At 34.5% G+C, this 26,439-nt stretch overlaps 1 protein-coding gene and 1 long non-coding RNA gene across 5 annotated transcripts in view; one reads left to right on the forward strand and one right to left on the reverse strand.

Annotated features, from left to right (window-relative positions):
• LOC141569977 (uncharacterized) lies at window positions 1-26,394 on the reverse strand. Its single transcript, XR_012493732.1, has 4 exons — window positions 25,814-26,394; window positions 24,552-24,636; window positions 23,466-23,577; window positions 1-418 (listed from the first exon to the last, which is right to left on the reverse strand). It is a non-coding gene; the product is annotated as an uncharacterized LOC141569977 (long non-coding RNA).
• The window catches only part of NSUN7 (NOP2/Sun RNA methyltransferase family member 7), a 32,022-nt gene that overhangs the window by 1,449 nt on the left and 4,134 nt on the right, over window positions 1-26,439 (forward strand). For 2 of the 4 annotated variants that reach the window (XM_074324601.1, XM_074324605.1), the window contains exons 2-9: window positions 5,746-5,804; window positions 6,187-6,317; window positions 9,105-9,257; window positions 9,601-9,784; window positions 11,179-11,389; window positions 14,586-14,729; window positions 17,636-17,737; window positions 20,922-21,039. In XM_074324601.1, the coding sequence (XP_074180702.1) occupies window positions 5,746-5,804; window positions 6,187-6,317; window positions 9,105-9,257; window positions 9,601-9,784; window positions 11,179-11,389; window positions 14,586-14,729; window positions 17,636-17,737; window positions 20,922-21,039 (1,102 nt within the window). The remainder of the gene's footprint in view (window positions 1-5,745; window positions 5,805-6,186; window positions 6,318-9,104; window positions 9,258-9,600; window positions 9,785-11,178; window positions 11,390-14,585; window positions 14,730-17,635; window positions 17,738-20,921; window positions 21,040-26,439) is intronic. The other 2 variants (XM_074324603.1, XM_074324604.1) reach the window with 2 other exon arrangements.

The following is a 26,439-nucleotide window of genomic DNA, read 5'->3' on the forward strand; positions in this document are numbered from 1 at the left end:
TTTGTTTTCTCCTGCTTGTGATCTTTTTTTTCTTTGAAAATCTGTCTTAACCATTTTTCCTCCTCCAGTCTTAATCTTTCAGATTGTTTCATCCCTTTCCTCCATCCCCTTTAAAAAAATATAGTTTTTTTTTGTTATTTTTTTAAGATTTTATTGGGGAAGGGGAACAGGACTTTATTAGGGAACAGTGTATACTTCCAGGACTTTTTTTTTCCCAAGTCAAGTTGTTGTCCTTTCAATCGTAGTTGTGGAGGGTGCCATTCAGCTTCAAGTTGTTGTGCTTTCAGTCTTAGTTGTGGAGGTCCAGTCGCCATTGCTAGTTGCAGGGGGCACAGCCCACCATCCCTTGGGGAATCGAACTGGCAGCCTTCGGAGTTAGGAGCATGGAGCTCTTACCACAGGAGCCACCAGGCCGGCCCTAAAATAATATAGTTTTAAAGACCAACCAAAGTGTTGCACTTGAAATAATCAGTCAAATGAACATTTTTACATTTCTCCTTGCAACAGTGAAATGCAGACTGGGCATCTGTGTTGATTTGTTGTTATTTAATGTTAATTGCAAAACTCTATCATAGACAATTTGTTTTCCTAATAGAATATTGAATTTTACTTTTAAAAATTAATTCTAAAAGCCTGAACTTATTTTATGTAAAATTATGCACTAATTAGATGGTCATGTGTGTAGATTTTCTCTCTCAATCTTTATTTTTGTTTTGTGAGGGTCTTGTTACTATTTGATTTTTTTTAAAATTTTAATTATTAGCATGAATTTTACCATTCATCTTTATATTGTGCAATCCCGGTTTTTTGTTTTTTGTTTTTAATTTTATTGGGGAACAGTGTGTTTCTCTAGGGCCGCTCAGCTCCAAGTCCAGTCGCCGTTTTCAATCTTTATTTGCAGGGGGGCGCAGACCACCATCCCATGCAGGAATTGAACTGGCAACCTTGTTGTTAAGAGCTCGTGCTCTAACCAACTGAGCCATCCGGCTGCCCCCTATTTGATATTTTTTAATGACTCAGAAAATTCTATTCAGATAGATTATTGTCATAGGCCTTTGCAAACCTGCTTTTGTTTGAAATGTTCATTTTAAGTTTAGATTCTAAAATAAGATGGCTGTTGTTTACTTGGTACAGATATTATTTTCTTACAATAATATATTGCTTGAATTATCATCTGAATAATTTCTGATTGTTCCAGTGGAATAAAACCATAATTCCTAAAGGCAGTGATTTTCCAAGATAATTAAGAGCCTGAGATTTTCTTTTAAATATTGGAGGCTCATGTGCATTTTGTGTTTGTCTTCTGCATTTTATCAGTGTTTTATCAATACTTTCTTATTTGTAAACTCACATTTGGCTTATACAGTATAGGTTAAGGGAAATCATGGTTCAAGAAAGAAAACTCAGGATTTCTTCCCCAAGATTTTATAGAAGCAGTAAAGCACAAACTAAAGAGAGCTTAGGTAATGATCCCTTTTATTGGTGTATTTAGGAACAGGTAATTAGATCACGTTACCATATTCTTTGAGGAAGTACAAGGGGAAGAAAAAAATGATAGAAAATCCCTTAATTACACAAATGTGAAGTATATTCTTTTGGTTGTTTCATGTTTTTCAGTTTTCTTGTTTGCTTCTTTGTTGATGTCCTTCCTGTATAAGCTCTTTCAAAGCAGAGTGTATTTATCTGATTAACATTTTAAAGGTTTAAAGGGCTCAGTATGTTTTTGAAAGTAAAGACAACCACTACTCTGGTGTCACTAAATAGCCCCAAGGTCAGTTTTCTGGCTAAAGGAGGTGATGAAGAGTAGCTTATTCCTATTAAGTTGGACTTTTGTCAAAGAAGTAAAGTACATCAAAGAATCTCGTGATGTTTCAAGGAATACTAAATATTGAAAAAGAAGAAAAACTAGCAAAATTATTTCTTAAAAAATAACTTAATGAACAACAAATAAAGAAAAAAACCTTGAGGAAAGAGATATCCCTGAAATTGCTGATCTTATTCCTGGCTTAATTCTCTCTCTCTCTCTCTCTCTCTCTCTCTCTCTCTCTCTCTCTCTCTCCCCCCCATATATATATTGGGGGTGCCAAAAAAATGTATACACATTTTAAGAGATGTTATCTATGCTCAAGCAGTAGTTCGCCATACTCAGAAGTGTCTGGATGCTGATGGTAACCACTTTGAGCACCTCTTGTAATTGCAGAAGTCAAACGTGACTTGTATTCATCTTTTGTTGTCGGTGTATATTAACAATTAATAGAGTTTCTTCCTTTCTTAAATGTGTATACATTTTTTTGGCACCAATATATGTTGGTGAACTTTCAGTCCCAGGCACTGGCTGTGGCATTAACCTGGTCATTTCAGAATCATTTAACCTGTCAGTGAAAAACCTTGTAAATGTTTAATGTATGGTTTGGTTATGGGTTTGGGAATTCATTGTAGTTGGGGGTCCCTAAGATACCCTCAGGGTCAGTGATTTTGTTACCAACCTTGGGTTCTTAGGCTCTCTGTGTAGTAGAAGTTGACAAGAGGCCAAACCAGAAGCTCAGACAAGATTTATTGGGCTTATGCCCAGCACAAGGGAGACGGCACAGTGAGAGTTCTCTGGCTGGCTCCTGGAAGGGAGCCATTGGCGGCATTACACAGGGCAGAGGGGGAGGGCTTGATGTCAGCTGGGGCAATCCTCTCCTTTCTTCCTGGTTATGGTGCTTGCACAGACCCTGGATGCTGAGGTCCTGGTGCATGCTTGGTAGGCCCAAGATGGTGGTGCTGTTCATTGCTGCCACCCCAGGAAGGTGGTACAGCAGACCACTCAAGTTGTGTGTCCATGGGATGAGGGGTCGACTGCCTTGGGGAAGTTTTGTGGTTGGAAAGTTGCTTATTTCAGTTTTCTGAAAGAACTGGGTGGTGCTGGATCTGGCAGTTAGGGGAGTGGAGCCGAGCCCTGTTCCTACCGTATTTCCCCGAAAATAAGACCGGGTCTTATATTAATTTTTGCTCCAAAAAACGCATTAGGGCTTATTTTCAGGGGATGTCTTATTTTTTCATGTACAACAATCTACATTTATTCATTATTCATGTACAAAAATCTACATTTATTCAAATACAGTCATGTGATCTTCTTCTGGAACATCATCGTAACTCTCCAAACCCCGAATTCGGCTTGAATTTCTTGTGACTCCATTTCCTGTAGAACCATTGGCCCCAATCTCTCATGTCCAGCAATAGAGCTCTCCTTAAATGAGCACTTCTTGTCCATGTAGCCTGCTCGTAGTGCATTGGCAACACAGCTGTCAGTGATTTTATCCCATGAATTCTTCACCCAAGTCACGACCTCTTGCAAACTAGGCTTCACAAAGTTTCCATGTTGATTTCTCTCCAGTCTATTTTCAATGTAGTCATTGATTTCCATGTGCAAATTGTCCTTGAATGCGTTGCTTATTGTAGTATCAAGAGTCTGGAGATAGGCAGTCAGTCATTCCTGCGGGAATCATTATTTGATCTATTCTCTCCGCAAGAAAGTTCTTCATGTCTGTAGCGCGGTGAGTGCTGGCTGAATCCCAGACTAGCAGACCTCTTTGTCCACCTTGCAAAACAAGCGGCAGCATTAAATCAACCCATTTCCTTATAACTGCTTGTGTGTACCAGGCTTTTTCAGTTTCAAGAACAAAAATGCCTGAAACACGTTCAACCTTATCTTTCTTGCCCTTAGTGATTAGAGGTGGGGCTTTCTTTCCACCCAGACTAATTGCCAAAATACAGGTAACACGTGCACTTTCATAACCAGTGGAGAGAATGTAGATTGATGAGCCACCCCTCTGATCAATTGTCATTTGAGATCCTTGGTCCATAAACACTGCAGTTTCATCTATAGCAATCATGTTGGAGAGGTGGTATTTAGAAAAGTTGATGCCATCAACAAAGGACTTGAATTCAAGTGCACATTTAATAACTTCAGTCTCTTCCAGCTTGAACAGTGTTGTCGATCTTAGAGACAGTTCATATCACTGAAGGAAGCCATCCAGCCAGTGTTGTGATGTTTTGAATTCTGGGGATATTTCTAACCATGTTATTGCAAGGACAAATGCTTGAATATCAGCCCTGCGCACAACCAAAGCCTTTGCTCTCCTGTCACAGATGATGTCTTCCAGCTCAGGAAATAATGGTTGCCGACCTGATCCACACTTGCGCTTCTTAGCATTTCCCTCGTCCACCTGTTGGCTGAGGTTATTGTACTCTGCTCGCCATTTTCGGACCATTCAGAGATCCAACTTCTTCTCTTTGCAGAGAGCCGTAAGATTCTTGCCCCAGGAATCCTCCATGATTCCTTTCTTGTACTCGATAGAATAGCTATTTCTTTTTGCACTCATCTTGTCTGGGGGTCAAAATATTATTCCCTTTAAATCTACCATTAAATCGGGTGTTGACTGAAGACTTACGAGACAGAGTGGCAACAAAAATGATGACAGTTAAGAATGATGGTCCACACAAAAGCGACGAAAAATTGCAGGCACCAAAATTCAGAAAATGTTTCTTTATTTCACATGAGTGCATTAAGTATGTCTAGTTACAACACACGACGTGGTGAATTATGAAGATTCGTATTAGACACAAGCACATCCGTTCATTATCAGGTGCGCTCGTTATTCCTGCGTTGTGTCTGTACTCCAGTTGGTCATTCGGCAATAAGTCTCGAGTTCATCTGTTTACATAGGCGTTTACCTTTCGTCCAAAGGCACCCACCCGCTTGGGTATTTACAAATACTTAATTATAATTTATATTATCATTTGTTTTATGTATTAATGTTAATAATATTTATTTATATTTACTTATATATTAATATTATTGTAACTCAATACGTCCATCATGTGATGCAACAGACGTACTAAATGCGTCCATCTGGCTGACGATCTTAACTGGGGCTTATTTTTGGGGTAGGGCTTATATTACGAGCATCCTGTAAAATCATGCTAGTGCTTATTTTCCAGTTAGGTCTTATTTTTGGGAAAATATGGTATTTTGTCTCGATTTCACTAGAAGGACTTGCAAAACGCAGCAAAGCTGTTATACTCGTGGTTACAGTTTATTACATTGAAAGGTTAGAAAGTAACCAGCACCAGAAAAAGGTGCACAGGGTAGATAGAGTCCAGGAGAGACCAGATTCAGGCTTCCTAATGTCCCTTCCCAGTGGAGAGAGAGAGAGAGAACCAATCTAACAGTCGAACACAAATTCTTCCAAGAGACGAGAAGAAGAGGGAACCCTTCCCGCTCATTCTGTAAGGCCAGCATAACCCTGATACCAACATTGACAAGAACATTACAAGAAAAGAAATTATAGATCAACATCCTTCATGAAGATAAACATAGAACAAAATTCCTAAATAAATATCAGCAAATTGAATCTAGCAATCCATAAAAAGGATCAGACATTATGAATTCGATCTTCTTTAATATTTTTTAAAAGACATAAATTAAAAGTTGGAATTTCTTTATGACTACTTTGACTATTCAGACAATGCTTTTTGACCATGATTCCATGTGGAACCTGGGTCATAAGGTTCCAGGATTCATAAAGATTACAAGTATTTCATCATGTCATTGTCATTTCAATGTTAATCAAGAATCAAAGTATATTTTAGATATGAAAGTAAAAGGATTTTATGACATTGTCTAAAGTGTATTTGGATTCCAAAGTTTTCATTTTCAGCTTTCGTATATTCAGTAACAGGCATTTCCTTGTCTTGCAGATCAAGATATTTTGGAAACTATGTTAATAGATAGCTATATCTTTCCAAGTACCACAATAGTAAGTAGACAACTTTTATATAATTAGCTGTCTCATAATTGTTATTTAGAAAGTACTAAAAAGCCTTCAGATTTAAATAATAACTAGTTTGCTTAATGCTGAGACCGTTTCAAAATATATCCTTATTCTTTCCCACTTATAGTACTTCTAGTACTGACTCTAGTCCTTTCATTTTGATGAGTATACCAGAAATTGTCTTTTTTGAAAGGTTTATTTTCCTGGACCTTTTTTTTTTTTCTATTTTGAAGTCTTTATCTCCCAATCCAACCGAACTATGTAAAATAGTCATATTTTTGCTCTCTTTTGAAAAATAATGGAATGGAAAATATTGCTATTAGATATTGTTTGTATACTCTTCTTTATGTGTGTTTTCCCTTGGTAGCCAGATCACTTGAGCAGTCTGATTATTGTGATGCTGTATGATTTCCAAGATAGAAAATTTCAAGCTCGTTTCCTTTCTGATAATGAAGAGTCCATAGTGGAAGTTCAAGAAGTAGAGAACCTTCTTAACAGGTGATTGTGAAAGTGAAAAGGATGTTGTATATGAAATCGTTATTGGTATTTTCACTGGTAAGATTTTATACCGTATAACATGTAGATAAGTGTTAAAATTTATAGAGAAAAATATAAAAGTTCGTGAGTTTCTTAAGCTCCTTTACAGCCTTGAACTGGTTAAATATTCTGTTTAAAAATCAAGTTGTTTTTTCAAGCTTGCAATTGCAAGATTCAACTTCTAAGTATTTGGAAAATCATGAAAAATTCCTAATAATTTCAGCACTTAAATGAAACTTCATTTGAAACTGCTGTTATTTGTTTACTTAGTTTTGTTCATAGCTCTTTAAAAAAAAATCTAGCATGTATCAAATGAGAAAATTCCAACAGTAAATGAGAACCCACTGATTTGTCAAACTGAAAAAAAGAAAGCTGCTACTTAGTTAAGCACAAACTAATATGTTTTGATTTTGTTTCCTTTTTATCCTAAATATCAGCAGAAATTTACTATGTCGATAATAATAAAAAGGTGGTAGGGAGAACTAATTAAACTAATGCATTTGAAATGCTTAGATTAGAGCCAGACACACAATAAATGGTCAATAAATGTCATGTGCTACTGCTGTTATTATGCCGTTGCTTAATGGAAAGCACAATATAGCAACAACAATTTTGTAAGATTTTTACCTAGTGAATAATTTGAAACAGTTGTCAGTATGATACTGATTTTATGTTATGGGAAATTCAAGTAGTTTTATTTAAGTTATTGAAGGCTGAGACCAGAGGACTCAGGTAATGGTATAACATTAATAGCTTATATTTATTGAGCCCTTAATATATATGTTATACATATATATAACAGCTTTATGAGGTGGATATACTGTTACCAACCTGCATTTTTACACCTGGAAAATTGAGGCACAGAGATATTAAAGGAATCTACCTAACACCATAAAGCTAGAAAGGGGAGCAGTAGCCAGAATTCAGATTTCAGGAAGGCTGACTCCAGAGCTCAAGCTTGAACCGTTTATAAGCTACACTCCTTTACTTAGTCTTGGCTGAAGTACTCTGGGAGATTAAAGGTACGATTTACTCGTAGTAATATGTCAGTTGTAGCCATGAGAAATTGTGGGATGGAGATTTAAGCTTAGGAATTACATAGCTACAAATTAACACACAGAAAGAAAGCTCTGGCTATAGGTACAACAGGGATAATGGTAAAAAGAGATACCTGAGCAACTTTCTGTGATAACATTCAAATTGTAGCATGAGATGGACTTCTGGATCAGGAATGTTGGGAAAGACTCTTTTAGATTCCATTTTCATCATTGCAGTCTGCCTTACAGCTATGGAAAACATTTTTTAATAACCATAGGATATTTCATTTACAGAAGTAATATGTCTGGTTATCCTAATAGCATTTAGATTTGGTCTTTGTCCTCAATCTGATATTGTATATTTATGTAAAAATATTTATACCTATAACTATATATATGTATATATGTATATATATATATACTTTAAATTATTTTTGTGTGATTAAACTATATTAAAATTCACAGTCTGAAATGTTTGCTGTCTGGAAGTTTGGAAAATGATTTCTCCCTGTACTCACCCCAAAAACACATGTATTTTCCTAGTTTTCATATCTCTAATCTTTATATTTCATGATTAAATAATTCAGTCAATAGCATTTATTATGGTAAATTTGAACTATGTAGGTATTTGGAAGGAGTGTTTAATCAAAAATAGTCTGTACTCAGAATTATCTCACAGTGTATAATATAGAACAGTAATTCACCCCCTTTATATTAATTTATTCTTTGATGTGCATTAATGTATTATGTAACTGTTTTCAGTATCCCTTGCTGTAGTTCTGTGACATTAGCACATAGCACTACACAAAGCTAATTTTACTGTAGCGCTAGAAGGCTTAATGTTTGGTAACCCTTCCCTCTCCTCCCCAACTGCCCCTGTTTCTTCTCTCCCTTTCTCTCTCCCTCCCTCCCCAACTCCTGAGCTCCCTAGTGCATGTACGCATATTCGCACATAAACATATTCTTAGGTGAAAAGTTCTTATTCTACTGAGTACATAGTAAGCTTAATTTTATTAAGCTTTTGGCAGCCACACATACCACTATAGTTGTATTTGACTCTTTTGTGGCATCTCTTCCCCATTTCTCATTCAAGGTTATCCTTGAGGTTTATTATTCATTTAGATTCCTACTGTGAAATGATATGAATATGGGTCAAGAGGAAGTCCTGTATTCTCATTTATTAAAAATTTGGGCTATGAGATCAAGAAGAATGATTGCGTCTTCATGGTGATGCTAACCAATTCTTGTTTTTCTTTTCTGTTGTTTGGAACTTTGAAGCATGGGATAATTAGAACTGGGAAGGGCTTGACACAGATTCGTAAAAGTTCCTTAATCTTATCAAGACTATACTTTTCCATCTTGAGGTCACACAGCTAGTAAGTGACAGAACCTGAATTTAACTTCAGATTTGTCTGACTCTAAATTCTACACCTCTTTCACTACATCAAATTTGTCTCAACCAGCAGTTGATGTAAATGTCTAAGGAAATGCACACATATACTGGGGCAGCAAACACTGAAAAAGAGAGGCAAGATTGTTGGATTTCTATTTTCAAATATGGCAAGTTTTTATTTTATACTACAAAAATTTGAAATAGAATTACTGAAGGATTTGTTAAAATTTGAAATCTAATTTGTTAATGTTTCTAGTGGAAAATTGATAGTCTTGTTTTGAATGCAAGCGTCACCAGGAATGGATTTTTTATTTCTAGTTTTAAGACAAAATTGGCTGCGGCATTGGCAAGATATCGAATCAAACATGATGCCCTTTCAATTTACCACATTCTTCCAGAAACAGTTAGGAAACAGGAACTAAGGGCCTCCACTTTGCCACTTTATGCTTGGATAAATACTTGTAAAATCAGGTAAGAGTTTTAATCGAATTCTTGATTCATATTTCAAGTTGCTAACCTTTCAAAATAATGTGATGAGAAATACTACCGTTTTAATGGGTGGGCAGCAAATCTCGGGGAGTAATTGGGGAATCATAATTTAGTTAAAGATCTTATCACCAAATTACCAAAAGTAATTACGTAAATATGTTAACTTTTCTGTCTCTATCTGTTAACTTATTTTTGGCTAACATTGTAAGTTCTGTTAGATGCACTATATGAAGTGATATTTTTGTTATAGGGAAACGGTGCTAGTGTTAAATACATTTTTAATGTATTATATTTGTAATTATAACCTAATGTTGTATATTTACAGCCCTGAAGAAGTTTGTCATAGTTTGAAAGGAAAAGGCTACAATAAAGTCAAATCTATATTGCATATTGATGATAAAGTCTTTGCTGTGGACCAACATTGCTATGATGTGTTAATTTTTCCATGTCATCTTAAAAGTGATCTTCTAAATACAGATCTTTTCAAAGATTATAAATTGATATTTCAGGTAAACTAACATTTACACTCATTGTGATTTCAATAATCCTACTTACCCCAAGAATCCCTCCATTTAAAAATAAAACCTAACACACTGATATTTTTTATAGATGATCAAGGAGGTTTACAAGGTCTAATTTTTATCTTTAATAAAATTAATACCTCTGCAGTCAGTGTTCCTATCATACTTTGGCAGCTTCATCCCATGTGAAGTTGTAAAGAACATATTCTCCCCAGACTCCATAGATGGGAGACTTGTATTACTGGCAGCTACATTTTTCTCTCCCAAGGGAGGATTCAAGAGAAGGTACAATGCCTAACTTCTGTATTGTACCCCTGAAACTAGTGTAAAATAATATTGAATAATATTGAATATAAACCAAACACATATATAGTCACAGGATGTAAAGTACAGTATAGGGAATATAGTCAATGGTATTGTAATAGCTATGTATGGTGTCAGATGAGTAGAAGACTTGGTGGGGTTATCACTTTGTGAGGTGTGTAAATGTTTAATCATTATGTTGTTTTTGTACACCTGAAACTAATAAAAAAAAAGAGAGAGAGAGAGAAGGTACAATGACACATTTTTTCCTTCCATTTCTGGGGCAGATGCTGGTGCCATCGCGCATTTGAAAATGCAATGTGTAATACTTTCCCATTATGTCTTTAATATAGTCTTCCAGCTTTCATTGTAAGATGTGTATACTGTCTATCAATATAGGAAGAGAATTTGAGGTATAAAGTCGTTTCAACAAAATGAAAATAAAAGGTCCAAAAAATTAAGTTATATTAATTTTTAGGTCTTTAGATTCCAATTCTTACCTCAGATTCACCTTGGTCTTCTAAGGTCTATCCCTTCACTGTACCCATATTCTTGGGCAGACTCTCTTGGCCTTATGTTATAGTGACACCCTATTGAGCACTGAGATCCACTGCAATCCCAGTCTGTCTAGCCCCGTTTTATACTCTTGTCAACCATCTTACTTTTAATCTCTGTGAGCTAGCAGCGGTTTAGATGACAGTGTAATGGGGAAGGAAGAATGGCAGTAGCAGATGAGTGGGTTTTCATGAGTGGATAAGAATGGGAGCTAAGGCAGGACATCACTAATCTATTAATCACACATGTTTGGGGTTTTGGTATTGCCATATCACTGTGTAAGAGTTAAATGGTAACAGTCATAATTTAGACTAAACAAAGTTAGTTCTCTGTTTTAAGTCAGTTTATATCAGTTATCTTTGTTAACTTTGTATTTTAACATATATTAAGATGTTTTAAAATAAAATGGGTTAGGTATTTCTTCATGATTTCTCCAAGTACTTACTTTTACCTAAGGTAAAAAGAAATCAGTTCATGCTTCTAGTCAAACCCTTTGAAATTCTAATTATACCATTATCTTATAGGACAAATCTCGAAGTCTTGCTGTTCATTCTGTAAAGGCTTTATTAAATATGGATGATGATATCTTAATGGTCAATACAGGTTCGTGGTACACAGTTGCCCATATGTCAGCCTTAACAAATAATAATAGCTCAAAAATTTTTGTTTGTGGAGTACAATCACAGGCTAAGCATCCTGACCTGAAGAACCTGTTCACAAAATTTGGATGTAAAAGTATGTACAAATATTTGTTTGTTTGATAATTAATATTCTACAGGATTTAGAAATATTAAAAATATTTGAATTTATTATTTTTTTAGCAATGTAAAAACTCTATATATGAACTATACTCTTACAATCCTCACCAATCCATATTATATCAGTCTGTTCTTATTGCTTAATATTGGTTAAACTGCAGTTTAAATTAATGAACATATTGGCACTTTGGTATATTGCTTGATATTTAGTTACTATATAATTTTAGGTTCAAACAATAATTAAAGTGGGTGGTATAAATGATCATCCTTTAATAAATAAGAACACAGTCATAGCAGTGCTTAAGGGACAAAGATAAAATCTAGAACTAGAAGCTAAGTCCCTCAGGGTTTTTATTTGTTTAAAGTTTTTCATTGGCTCATGCTGAGATTAAAGATAACATTTTATTACAGGCTCAGTGAGGCTAAAACACTATTTAAAAAAACAAAAACAACTTTTGACAGATTCACAGTGCTAGAGAGGGAAAAAGTAGAATTCAGGGCTTGACCAGTAGAAGACTGGTAAATACCCAGGATTTCACAAAAGAATTATACCCTAAATAGTGATGAGTCCTCCAATGAATTGAAGCCTAAATGCCAGTCATCTCAGTTAGCACAGCAATTGGATTAAGGTGATCTGGGATTGCTAGTACTCACGCTTAGCTGCCTACCAGAAGCAAAAGTAAATTATCTCTGGAAGAAAATAACATCATCTTTGGTCTCATGTTATCTCCTAAAGTTTTTCAAATGCAATGTCTGGCAGTCAAAACAAAACAAACAGACAATCAAAAAACCAGACAAACAAGGAGAAAATACATGGTTGAAATAAAGAGAAAAACACTATAATAAAAGCAAGCCCACAGAAGGTCCAAACACTGGCGCTATCAGATATGGACCTTAAAATAACTATGATTAATTTGCTGAATACTCTAAATGCCAAGTTGTAGAATTTTAGCAGAGAACTGAAAACGATTTTTAAAAAGTCAAAAGAAAATTCTAGAACTGAAGAATACAATATTTGAAATTAAAAAATAGATAGATTTAATAGATTAGACAGAACAAAAGTAAGAATAAATTCACTGATAAGCCAGAAGAAAACATACAGACTGAAGCATTGGGAGACAAAAGAATGAATAATATGGAAGAGATCATAAAACACACACGAGACTCAGTGATCCAGTAATCTTATATGTTGTGATTGAGAACCCAGAAAGAGAGGAGAGGAAAAGAGGGATTGGGAAGAAACAGTATTTGAAATTCAGGCTGGGGACTTTTCAAAATGGATGAAATAAATTAAGGCATAGGTTTAAGAAGCCTTGTGAACTCCAATAAGAATAATACACAAAGAATATAAAGGCATATCATAGCATAATTACTGAAAACCAAAGACACAGAGCAATGTTCAGAGCATGGAGATGATACATATTACTCTCAACGGAATAACAATAAAACTGAAAAAACTTTTCAACAGAAACAACAAAGGCCAAAAGACTAAGAAATAATATCTTCATAGTGATGAAAGAAACTGCCAGATTAGATTTTTGTACTCAGCAGAAATATCCTTTAAAATAAGAGAAAATGAAATAAAGACATTCTCAGACAAACAAACTCAGAGTTTGTCACCATATGGAAAGTTGTAGAGGTGAACAGTGGAAAAGGTAAGTACATAGGTAAATCTAGATAATTACAGTCTAGTGTCTTCTGGTATTGTAAGCTAATGTCTTGAGGGGTTAAAAATATGTATGTTATATGTAACCAAAATAAATTACAACAATGGCACATATGTTTCAAGTGTACAATTCTATAATACATCATCTAAGATTTCTTAAGCAGGACACAAAGCACTAACCATAAAAGAAAAGTGATAAATTGGACTACAGTAAATTAAAAACAAAACAAAACTGTGCATGAAGAGAGTGTAAAGGCAAACTTTAGGAGGGAGCATGTAAACTGATGAAGAGTTTTTATCCACAGTGTATAAGGAATTCTTACAAATTAACAACAACAAAAAAAGACAGACAACCCAGTTGGAAAATGTACAAGACATGACTAGGTGTTTCACAAAGAGAACATCCAGATGTCAAAAAAATAAAAATAAAACTTATGTAAAAGTACCAAACCTCACTAGTAATCAGGAAAATGCAATTAAAATTACAACCTACCACCACACATCCACAAGATCATTAAAATGAAAAAGACTGGTAGTACCATGTATTGGCAAGGTTAAGGACCATGGGAATACTCAAAACAATGGTGGGAATCACGATGAGTACTTGAGAATTTATTATATATTTTGTCTATTTTGTATATGTTTGAACTCTTCCAATAAAAAGTTAAAAATAGGGGGGTAAAAGGGAAAGGCCCACTTGATTAAAAAAAACCAACAACAACACACAACAATTTCAAAAGAGAATAGAACAGGCAAGAGGAAGGTTTGGGTGGGTCAGTTTTAGGAATGACTCCTCAGCAGGTGAGGGGAATGGGAGCCATTGCAGAAGTAGAGGGGTGGCCTTAAGATTGGGGCACAGAGAGATAACTTGGGGAGGGCAGACTCTTAAACTAAATTTCAAGGTCCTTAAAGGACCTTACACTGTGCCTTATAAATACTACTGATACCTATTTTTTTTTTTCCTGTGGAAGATAGAATATAAAAGGGGATAAAAAATGGGAAAGGAAAATAACTTACTGAGCATTTAGTGTATACTAGGCACCATGCTAAGCTTAACTACTTTATCTAAGTCTTCACCACAGTTAGATGAAGTAGGCATTATTATCCCATTTTATGAATAAGGAAATGGAGGCTTGGAGAGATTAAGTCACACATCAAGTAAATAGTGAAGTTGGGAGTCAAACATGGGTATTTCTACCTCCAAAGTGATTTCCCTCCACGACAGTATATTGCTTTAAATGGAATCTGAAGTTCAGAGAGGAAAACTTAAATTATATTTTATGTAGAAGACATTTAAACCTCAAAGTCATTCTTCAAGTGAAGAGAAAACACTAAAAATTTATGTATTAGTTTTGGGAACTTATCAGAGAAGAAGAGTCCTCTTTTCTGACTTTATTAAAATGACTTTGTCGTACTGAGGATTTGAAAATGGACAATGATAAATAGGTATATATTACATTAAGACTTAATATTTTTACATTAATTTTTCTGTGTTTTTTCCTCCTAGATATTGAAATACTTCACCAGACATTTCTTAACATTGAATCAAAGGATAATAGGTTACAGAAAGTTAAAGTGATTCTGCTGCTACCTCGTTGTTCTGGACTGGGGATTAGTAATCCAGTAGAATTTATTTTAAATGAGCACGAAGGTACTTGTTTTAATTTCTAAATTATTTAAAGTTGTTGATAATTTAAAAAATAAAATTATTTAAAATCATTAAAATGACATCAAATATATCTGATTTATGAATAGCTTCTATGTATAAAGTACTATCTATAATGTACTTTATATCCGTTACCTCATTTAATCGTTAAACCAATTCTGTGAGATATGGGCAAGTGTGATATTCGAAATATTTAATAATTGGAGTGATTTAGGCGACCAGAACAGATGCTGGCCAGTGTGCTATTCTGACATATTCCAGAGCTCAAGATGTAGGCATTACAATTTATCAGCATTTTACACATGAAAAAACCTGAGACTCAGTTCATTTTTATAAGGTGACATAACTAGTTAGTAGCAGAGCTAGGATTCAAATTTAGAGCTGCCCGATTGGAGAACCTATATTTTAAACACAATCCTAATTAAGTTATAATCAGACCATTTCAAATTCAAGACTTCCTTAACCCCCAGTATGTATGTTTTATGATATGAATACCTCAGATTAAATATTCTAGGAATATTTTATTTGCCTCTTTAATAAATTTTAAAATATTCTTTAACATTAACACTTACTGAGCACGTATATGTTCAGGCATAGAGCTAAGCACTTTACTTGGATTATTTCATCAAATTCTCACAAGAACTCAATGAAATAGTTACCCTTGTTACCTCCATCTTATAAATAGACAATCTGAGGCTCAGAGTTTGAAACCCCCGGAGTCATTTGCCTAGAAAGTGTCAGAGCCCAGATTCAAACAGAATTGCTCTGACTCCGAGGTTGGCACTTTGAATCACTCTCTTAATCATGGTTTGTTGCCCACATTAACTGAAATTGATTCTTACTCTACTCGTAATCCCTTGTTTTTATTGAAAGGCAGAGATAAGGTTAACTACAATATTAGACTAGACATTCCACTAGTATCCAGAATATGGTGAGCAGCTGTTTTCTGTTTCTAGAAAGGATATAGTTAAAAATGGAGGGAAAGGAACTAATGTCTATTGAGCACAACTGTGTCCCAGTCAGTATTCTCGGTCGTGCACGTGCACTGTCACCTAAGAGTCACAATCACTTTTTGAGGATAGTGTTATTTTATTACCTTTATTTTACAGAGGGGAAAAAATCCAAGATTCAGAGAAATTTAGCAAGTTGCCTAAGGTCATGTAGCTAGTAAGTGTGGAAGCTGGGATTTAAAATCAGATTAGTTAGCATGTTTTCTTTGCATTAAACTACATTATCTTTAACTGGACGTACACCGTACCATGTGCAATTTCAAACTGCTGTAGAAAATCTCTTGCCAGTGAGAGTTCAACAGAATAACTAACTCAGATGGGAGAATGGTAGGCTGAGAAAATCCCTGCGCTAACTTTTGGAAATGATCAAAGAGGAATTAGTAGACACTGAAATAAGAGGGAAAGAAATAACAGCAACTATAATAAGCATCTCACTCAAGGGAAGGAGAACTTACGGCTGGGACTCTGGCCTTATCCTGGGCCATCTCGGAGTGGGAATGCAGAACTAAATAAGCCATGGGTAAAAATAAACTAGAGGCTGGGAGAAAAGCCCCAAAGCAACTACAGTTGATGAAAAGGGAGAAAGTAAAATGTTTCCTAGGTATTGGTAATGTTTTAAGGCGACAGGATAAGCCAAGAAGTGGTCTTTGGCAAGCCTGGAAAAAATGAGGGCTTTTGAAGGAAACTGTACTCTGAGGGGGTAACAGAGTAAATGAGGGGCTGCTGACCTAGTGATGACGATGGAAATAGTAGCCATAAGCTTAGGGGACGTATCCAAAAGATACTTAGATACTAGGTATCAGACTTAGATACTAGGTGGAAGAGAGCAATCACGAATTCCTTTTGAAAAACATTTTAGCATTGAAAACTATTAGAACCATTGAGCAATATTTGGAGTTGGTCATTGCTAACAACTTGGAATTATTTTTAAGTGGGATGAAAAAGGTAACTGATATGGTTTTAAAGTATAATAATGTATAGTCCTTTAAAAAGTGATGGATAATTTTAGAATAGGGATAGAAAAATGTGAAATGTCAAACTAAATTGGGAAGAAATGTAGTTTAATTAATGTTCAATGATATTACTAGAATGGAGAACAGCCAAATATATGGTAAAAAAATAACTGGCTCGCATAGTCTAGGGAGTTACTGAGAGGCAGAATAATACAGAAGTTAGAAATTTGGGCTCTGCGGTCAGATTTCTGAGCCAGAATTCTGTTTCCACACTAGTAGCTATGTGACCTTAAACAAATTGTTTAATGTATGTTTCAACAGTTTTCTCAATGTTAAAAGGGTTATTGAGTAAAATAATCTTTATAAATATGTTCTAGTTAATATTATCAAATATGTTAAAATTAGTTTTAGAAATTAAAAGTTACTGTAAGAGTTTCATGATCTGTTATTTCTTGATCTATTATGAAGACATACATTTGCTCTCCTGAATTTTTGTCTTCCAAAATTTCTTGTTAATGGTTTTAATTGTATTTTATGTTCTTTCGTACTCAGATCTTAACTTATAGCCCATCAGTTTCTACCTTGGAAAATAAATCTTATTTTCTCTTTTCCTCTATTAGTCTCCAGACTGACTGCATTCTCTCTTCTGTACCTAAATGACTTACTTGGTTAGTTGGATGACTATCTCATAAGAACTTGGAGAAAAAAGAAAAACAATTTTAAAATCATAAAACACTACCTTTGTCAATTTAGTTTTTTAATATTTAATTCAGCATTTTTAGCATACTATCTATTTAGTTTTAATAAGTATTTTCCATAAACCACTCAGTAATAGGGAAAAATGATTGAAAAATTAAATAATGTGGTAATAGCAGTATATGGAAAATATCTAATAGTGATATATTTTAAAGTAGTTATTTGCATTTAGATACAGGTTTACTTAAAGATTTCTCTCAAGGCGGCACGTCAGAAGATAAACTTCATGTTCTTGCTCAACAGCAATATGAACAGCTAACACATGCAATGAAATGTAAGTTGGTTATCTGTGTAAAATTAAAATATGTTACAAATCTTAGAAACATTAATACTTCATTTCTCTATTATAATCAGGAAATGAGGGGTAAACCATAAGTGAATTTCTCAGACTAATCAAGTCTAAACACCTTCAAATAACAAAATATTTATTTTTACCAATTTAATCTAAGTCTATAAAAAATATGCTTGATTATCATTTTTAACAGAGGTTAGCAAGCATAATTGACAGTTTCTTAATGCTGAAGTGAAATAATTATGTGCGTCCATTTTTGTACAGTTTCATCTTCTCTCTTTTTCTTTGGCTTCTTACTTGATGTAATTTTTAAGTGATTTCCTTTTTTAAATAATTTTTTTTTTACTTTTCAATTACATTTGACATACAATATTATATTAGTTTCAGGTGTGCAACATAGTGATTAGACATTTATATAGCTTACAAGGTGATTACCCCAATAAATCTAGTACCCATCTGATACCATACAAGATTATTACAATATTAATGACTATATTCATTATGCTGTGCTTTACATCCCTATGACTATTTTGTAACTGCCAGTTTATACATCTTAATCCTTTCCTCTTTTTCACCCATCTCCCCAAGCCCCTGCCATCAAGCAATCATCAAAATGTTGTCTATATCTATGAATTTATTTCTGTTTTGTTTGTTTATTTTATTCTTTAGATTTTCATATATGTGAAATCATATGGCATTTGTCTTTCTCTGTCGATTTCATCCACTCAGTATAATACTATCTAGGTCCATCCATGTTGTTGCAGATGGCAAGATTTCATTCTTGTTTATGGCTGAGTAATATTCCATTGTATATATCTACCACCTCTTCTTTATCTATTCATCCACTGATGGACACCCAAGCTGCCTCCACATCTTGGCTATTGTAAATAATGCTGTAATTAACATATGGATGCACATGTCCCCTTGAAGCAGTATTTTGGGTTTCTTTGGGTAAATACCCAGAAGTGAGATTATTAGGTCCTTCTCTGTCTCTTGTTATAGTCTTTGTTTTAAAGTCTACTTTGTCTGTTTAAGTATTGTTACCCTAGCTTTTTTTCATTTCCATTTTCATGAAATATTTTTCCATCGCTTTACTTTCAGTCTGTGTGTGTCTTTCAATCTGAAGTGAGTGCCTTGTAGGCAGCATATTTAAGAGCCTTAGGGAATCCCCAGGGTGGGGCGAATGGTGTTAGCTACGTTGACAGAGACTCAGATATGGCACCTGCCTAAGTCTGCATGCTGGGGGTAGGGACTGCTCCACAAAGGAACGATAGCTTCCTTCAGCTTTTCTGTCTAGAAGGAAGCTGCCCCTCCAGCCCTCACCCAGAAGCTAGACAATTCGGTTCTTCTCTGCATGTCCCTGGTGCCTTTTGAGCTGCTGCCCCAGTGCTGGAGCTCAGAGTGAGTGAGTCTGTCAGTGAGTAAGTCCGTGTGCAGATCCTTTGAGAGGAATGCCTGGGACTCCAGCCACCCTCTGTGTCACTAAGCCACAATCTCCACTGGTTTTCACAGGTAGAAGTTGTGAGGACTTCTCTCCGTGGCACTGGAACCCTGGGCTGGGGAGCCTGGTCAGGGGCTGAGACCCCTCGCTCCTCATGGGCCCTCGACAGCTGAGATATTCCTCCCTATTTTAACAGCCAACGTGGGTGTGGGACCAACCTGTTCTGCATCTCCACCCCTTCTACCAGTTTCGACGTGGCTTCTTTTGTATGTCCTTAGTTGTAGGACGTCTGTTCAGCTAGACCTCAGACAATTCTCAATGATGGTTCTTCTGTAGTTTACTTGTAGTTTTGATGTGGTGGTGAGAGGATGCAAGAACAGTGTTTTCCTACTCCACCATCTTGACTGGAAATCTCTTAGTGTAATTTTTTTGCTGTTACTGAACCTGCCTCTAACAACTCTTTACAATCCAAATTTTAATCCAACTCTTATTTCTCTTAGTGCTAAGTAGAGAATAGAGAGATGCAATTACAAATAAAGCCTAGATCTCTTAATTTGATATCTGAATAATAAAGCTCTGTAAGTATTTATATTATTGCTTCAATCACTGCATTTAGGTCTGAGTACCATTTAGTTTCTGAGTACCACTGCCCTTCATCACATGGATATGAAAATCTAGAAGTCCCTGAGAAATTATATAAACTTTTGTTAATTCAGTGCGTGTTTATCAAATGCCAACTGTGGGTCAGGCATTAAGCTGGGTGTTAGGGATATGAGTGTGAATCAATTCTGACCTCCGAAGGCTCAAAGATAAGTATAGGGTATTGATAATTCAGTATAAAGATATAGCATATATGAGGTAGAAAAAAGACAAAGTGTAAAGCGCAAAAAAGGTCTGTCCTTTTAGTTGATGCTACTAATAAACATTAATTTAAACCTGATAGTATATATATGATCTATGAAATTAAGTTGGTTGGAAAATTAGGAAGTTGTTAAATGAATTTTTTTGATGCCTTCTCTGATTATTCTTTTTAAAATTTTAGTATCATCTCCTGAAACTTACTGTCTTCCCTACCTGCTTTGTTTTTCTCTATATAGCTTTTATTACCTAATAATATTACATAGTTTTTCTATTTATTTATGTCTTGTCATGCCAATAAGACATAGACAGTAAGCTCCCCAAGGGTAGAGATTTTTGTCTGTGTATCTTGGATGGCTAGAACAGGGCCTACCACATAGTAGGTACTTGGTGGTAAGTGTGAATAAATGAGTTGCAGGAAATAGCATTACCTCATTCTTTTTACAGGTAAAAAATTTGCGAGTTTGAGTAATTTTCCCAGGTTCTTAAATAACAGAATTGGGAATGACATCTATATCTGTCTGTTCCTAGAGTCTTTTAAAGCAGTTATATGATATGGCTTACGAAAGAATGACTGGAAGTATCAAGCTCATGGTAATCTGCAGTATTTATTTGTCTGTGTTTGTAACTAGGTTGGTCACATTGATTGAATTTTCAATTTCCGTACAATCCAGTTAGATTTACTTACTTATTGGCCACAGTCTATATTAATAATACATGCTACAAAGGGGAGCATGCAAGCATCTATGGAAATCATTCCCATCAAAACCATGTAGTATTAGTATGAACAGATGTTCGGAAACACAGCAAATCTGTTTAGGATTGTTAATGGGGTCATTGTGTTAATTACGTCTTCTTTAAATATAGTTACTAAAGCTCAAGCAGTTGTTTACTGCACATGCTCAGTTTATCCAGAAGAAAATGAAGCTGTTGTTAAGAAAGCACTGGAATTTCAAGACCGTGGGATTAAAGTACAACTTTATAGGTAAGAAAGGACAGGATTCTTCCAAACAACTCAGCCAAATATTTTTGATTATGAAAAATTATGATTTTCTAAGTTGTATAAAGACATTCCACTTCCTTTGTGTCACACTTTCATGATGACCAAATAGCCTAACTTCTTACAACTTTAACGTAAGTTCTGTAGAGCCTTTACAATGACTTGGTATGAAGATTTTCTTATACACTAGATTCCTATTGTTGTATTGTTAAAGCTAAAAGTCATTTTGGCTTTGACTTGATTGGTTTCTGGAAAAAATGAATCTAAACTTTATATCTGGAGTATTACGCACATCCATGCCTCAGTAGAAGAAAAATAAATATATAAAATAACCTTAGAAACTAGACAGAAAATTAAATTAGATGTTTATTATCTGAAAACATACATTTCTTAGACCTTTTTAGCCTTTGGCACCCAGAAGAACTGAGGTAAAAATAGCCTAAATAACTATAGTAGTTTCTGCGTAAAAATGCTGCAGCAAACTAGGGGGAGAGAAGAAAACTAGTAGTATTACATTTGAACTATGGACATCAAGATAAGGAGTAGACCTAAGACTCTATGACAAAATTAGTTCTTCAAGACTGTGACAATTAACAAGGTATTTTAAAAGATTTCCTTCTATTTTTTACCTGTGCTCATATTCTGAACTTTAACTTCAATTCTTACAGTAGGTTCTTACTATGCATATGGCTGGCTTCCTTATTTTAATTTGATATTTTCCCTTTGCCCATTCACAAGTGGATATGCTAATCACATCTGTATTTCCCTTCTTATTTTACTTCCTTATTTAGTAACACCTGTTTGTAGCTAACAGCCCACCTTAAGTTCTGAGATATTCTCAATATAGCATTAGCTAAATCACCATCTAGTGGCAAAGAGAATTATTACAGGTATATAATCAAATTTATCAATGTAGATGACTTCACCTACAGGTATAGGATTCTAAGAATGTAATATGAGAAAAATGGAGGAACATCTGTATTTTATTTCATTAGATTTTACTTCAGGTAAGCCATGATTATTTATTAATCTATAATATGGTATAAAATACACAAGTAATATTGAAGGATATATTATAAAGAGAATAATCTGGGATTTGGGCTCAAATTGGAGTATTTACAAGTGTTTATAAAAGAAGTTTAAAACTACTTGTTGGGGATACTGTCAAAAGAAATTATGAATTGCTTAGGGAAGTATACTATGTGGCCTCTAAAAATCATTTCTTAATTCCCAAAGTAGTAGAATTTAGGTTTGAAAGCAATATCACATGCCATCTAATTAATCACCTGTTGCTAACATTTCCTTTTAATATCCCAGAAATATTCAGCTAATTTTGGACTTTAGCCATCATTACCTATGTTAATGCAACTTTTTTTCTTGTCCCCTATTGTAGAAACTTCAAAATTACAGAAATGCTAACTTAAAACTAATAAGTTTTTCCAAATTCTACCCTTGTAGGTATAATCATTAACAGTTTGATTTGTAGTCTTTCAGGTTTTCCGGCACCAAAGGTTGTAGACATTTTAAGTTTTAATTGGTATTGTCAAATTACTCATCAAAATACAGAAGGTGCCAAAAAAACTGTATACACATTTTAAGAAAGGAAAAAACTGTATTAAAATTGTAATGCTCAATATATACAGATAACAAAAGATGAATACAAGTCATGTGTATACATTTTTTTGGCTCCCCCAGTATATCCTCCATATACCTGTTTCCCCACAGTTTCACAAACACAGGGTTTTATCAAACTTTTAAATCTTTACCAGTCTGAGGGGTGAAAAGATGAGCGCTCATTGTTAATTAAATTTTCATTTCTCTATCAATGAGTTTGGGCACATTTGCTGTCTACTCACTGAGCCGTGTAGTGTGGGGGAAATTAAGAGTGAATAGTCTTCAAACATTTTTGCAATATTTGAAAGAACACTCTTCAAATACTCCCTAAAATTTTTTTTAATAACGCTATGATTTTTTCTATATTTTAAAGTTGACATTTAATATTTTTCATTATAAGTTTAAATAGTTGCAAAATATATTATTTCTGGAATATTATATTATGTATGTAATATATTAAATATATTTCTGTTAAATGTTTGGATCTGCAGATTTATCTTTTTCAATTTATGGAAAATGCGGAATTTATTACCTATTTTACAATACTAGTTCTCATTGTCAAAAACAGATTGACCTTGTCAGGAAAAGTCTGACTTTACGTTTTAACTCAAATAAACATGTTAATATGCCCCCATGATTTACTTCTAATTTTTATCTAAGATAGATAGGTAGAAATGAGGGGAAGGAGAAGAAAGAAGACAGGGAGGGAAGGAAGAAGAAGAGGAGGAGGGAGGGAGGAAGGAAGTTCAAGAACAGAGCTTTTTCAGTGTTTGGCATCCTCTGAAAAGATTTCTTACCTAAACTCTGCTTTGCCATTGGGGAAGAGAGCCACATTCTTGAGTTGTCCCTTTGTTTAGCATCCTAGAGATTTTAACACTCAGGACAATGTGTTTCTTTGTTAAGGGTGCTCTGAAAGGAGAAGAAGGAAAGGTGGTTGTAACATATATGGATTGTATTACCTACCTCACTGCATCTTTGTGGAGACTGAATGTATTAATACATCAACAGTTCTTGGCACATAATAAATGTTCAATAAATGTAGCCTGTTTATGTTCTTTACCACTTTTTCAACTGTATTATTCATCTTTTTTCTATGTTTTGTCATTGTATGTTAGGGATATTAGCTGTTTTCATAGGAACTACAAATATTTTTAAATAACAATTTTGCTTTATTGAAATCTCAAATTTCTGTGTAGACAGTTCTATCAATCTTTTCCTTATGGCTTCTACATTTTTTGTTATGTTGACCCTCGCTTATAAATTCTTTTACCAGTTTTCCTTTAGTATTTTTATATTTAAATAATAGGTTTATCTGCTGTTTATTTTGGTAAAGGAGTAAAGTATGGATCATGCTTTATTTTCCCCCTGAAATCCTTCTCCTCTCTCCTCACTGATTTAAAATGCCACTGTTTTATATGCTAAAATCCCATCTATACTTCTGTGTGAGTCTGTAATTCTATTCTGTTCTGTTGATGTTTGTTTGGCTATTTCTATACTAATATGACAATGCTTCAAGTACTATAATTTTAAATGGTTTTCTTCTCAAATTTTATTAATTTTTAAATTGTAAGAACACTTACCCACATGTTTGTATCAAATAAAACAATCCAAAGATGCATAATGAGGTTAATAATTTCCTTCCTGTATCTCTCCACCTCCAAACACCAAAGTGTCTAGCAGCTGGGGCAGGGTCCAGCGGTCTCTCAATGAGGCAGGTGTAACCCTTTTTTCCCTTCTATTATGTGAAGGTCTGGAGGGACACTAGGAAAGCTGAGGTAGCTAGAGGGCACCAAGCCGAACAGTAATATTTTTACCACTGGTCCAGCCATACCAGTGTGTACCAGTCAGATATGAGCCATAGGAATGTATGTGTACAGGCATACCTTGGAGATATTGTGGATTGGGTTCCAGAGCACCGCAATAACACGTTGCAATCTTTTTTGCTAGTAGAAGGGTCTTGCCTTCAATCTGTAAAAAAAAAAAATGCAATACCTATGAAGCAATACCTATGAAGCACAATAAAGAGAAGCACAATGAAACAAGATATGCCTGTATATGTTATGTTACAGATAATGTCTACTCTAAATGCATGGAGCTGTTTCTGTTTTCATAAGTTTTTAAAATTGAAATATAATTCACAAACCATAATTCACCATTTTAAAGTGTACAATTCAGTGCTTTTTAGTATATTCAGGAAGTTGTGTAACCATCACCACTAATTCCAGAACATTTTCATCACCCCCAAAAGAAACTTCAGACCCACTAAGCAGTCACTTCTGATTTCTCTGTTCCCCTAGCTCCTATCAACCTACTTTCCGTCTCTATGGACTTGCCTATTCTAGCCATTTCATTTAAATGAAATCATACAATATCCAAATACAATCAACTCAAAAACTCCCAAATGCCATCGTCTAAGTTAGGTGTGAGACTCTGGGTATGAGCTTACTGTATTATTAAAAGAAATGGGCAATAAATTAGGGTTTGGAAATCATTTTGTTATGTACAGGCAATTTCTGTAAGGTAACTTGACCAATCTTAACTATGGATTATTACCATTAAAAAAGCCTGTGTGTAGTTAAAATATATTACAGTCTATTAAATAAATATTTATTGAATACTTACTACGTACCAGGCAATGTTCTACATCCTATGAATGTATCAGTGAATTAAAACTGACAAAAATCCCAGCCTTCATATTTACATTCTGGAGCTAAATATGTTCCAAATTGGTAAGAAATAATCATTTTCAGAGAGTATTGTTTACCTCATATATAAGTGAAAACTGTTTTTGACATAGAAATATTTGTGTAGAGAACATATATGAACAGGCCTCAGAAACTCATTGTGTTGTTACAGAGATGGTGGAAGGAGCAACCAGCTCTCTTGCCTTTAGAACCTATACAGCTCAGTTCAGCCTTAACATTTACTTAAGTGCCACCATTTGCCGTACTCTGGCGTGTTATTTGAAGTCATGTGTGTCTGCCCACACCCTGAGTGACCTCTATATCCCCTTACTCACCTTATGCCCCCGACACATGGAAATACTTGCTGTACCCTGAACATACATTTTCATGACACTTGGGCTTTTTTGTTCATGTTCTTCTTTCTGTCCAGAATCACCTTCTATACCTTAGTGGAAACTTACTGATTCTTCAATAGCACTGGTGCTGCTTCCTCTGTGAAGTCTTCATATTTTCCATCTCCCATGGCCAGAGTTAATTGTACTTTATTTTGTACTGCTACATAATTTTCTCTCTCCTTGGCTCAGCATTTTTATATTTATCTTTATTGTAAACTGATTAGGTTCTCCAACTAAATTGTAAGCAATGTAAGAGAATCAATTAGAATTTTATTTATGTAGTTTGCACTTAGTAGGCAAATAATGAATATACATTTTAAATGGTTTTAAATTTCAGAATATACAAAATTATTAATAAGAGTTCCTGATATTTTAATGTATGTAGAAAAGTGTTTATTGCTTTAAATGTATTTTAATTGTAAAAGCATGGCGATATAAGAATTATTATTTACAAATGAACCACTTACTATTTAATGAGAAATTAAATAGTAAATATAAAAAGTTTTATTTTAAATATATTAGTGATTAGAGATTTTTGTATTTCTGACATAAAGTCTTTTCTTTGTTATGTACTTTCTTGAACACTGCATAACCCATCCATTAATACTCAAAACAGTTATTGGGAAGAATAATGTAGTTAAAATGGTAGCCCATTGTAATTGTGCAAAAAGTAACAAAGAAGTCATACCTTT

The sequence above is a fragment of the Rhinolophus sinicus genome, linkage group LG02 (genome assembly GCF_036562045.2).
Source record: "Rhinolophus sinicus isolate RSC01 linkage group LG02, ASM3656204v1, whole genome shotgun sequence".
Taxonomy (NCBI): domain Eukaryota; kingdom Metazoa; phylum Chordata; class Mammalia; order Chiroptera; family Rhinolophidae; genus Rhinolophus; species Rhinolophus sinicus.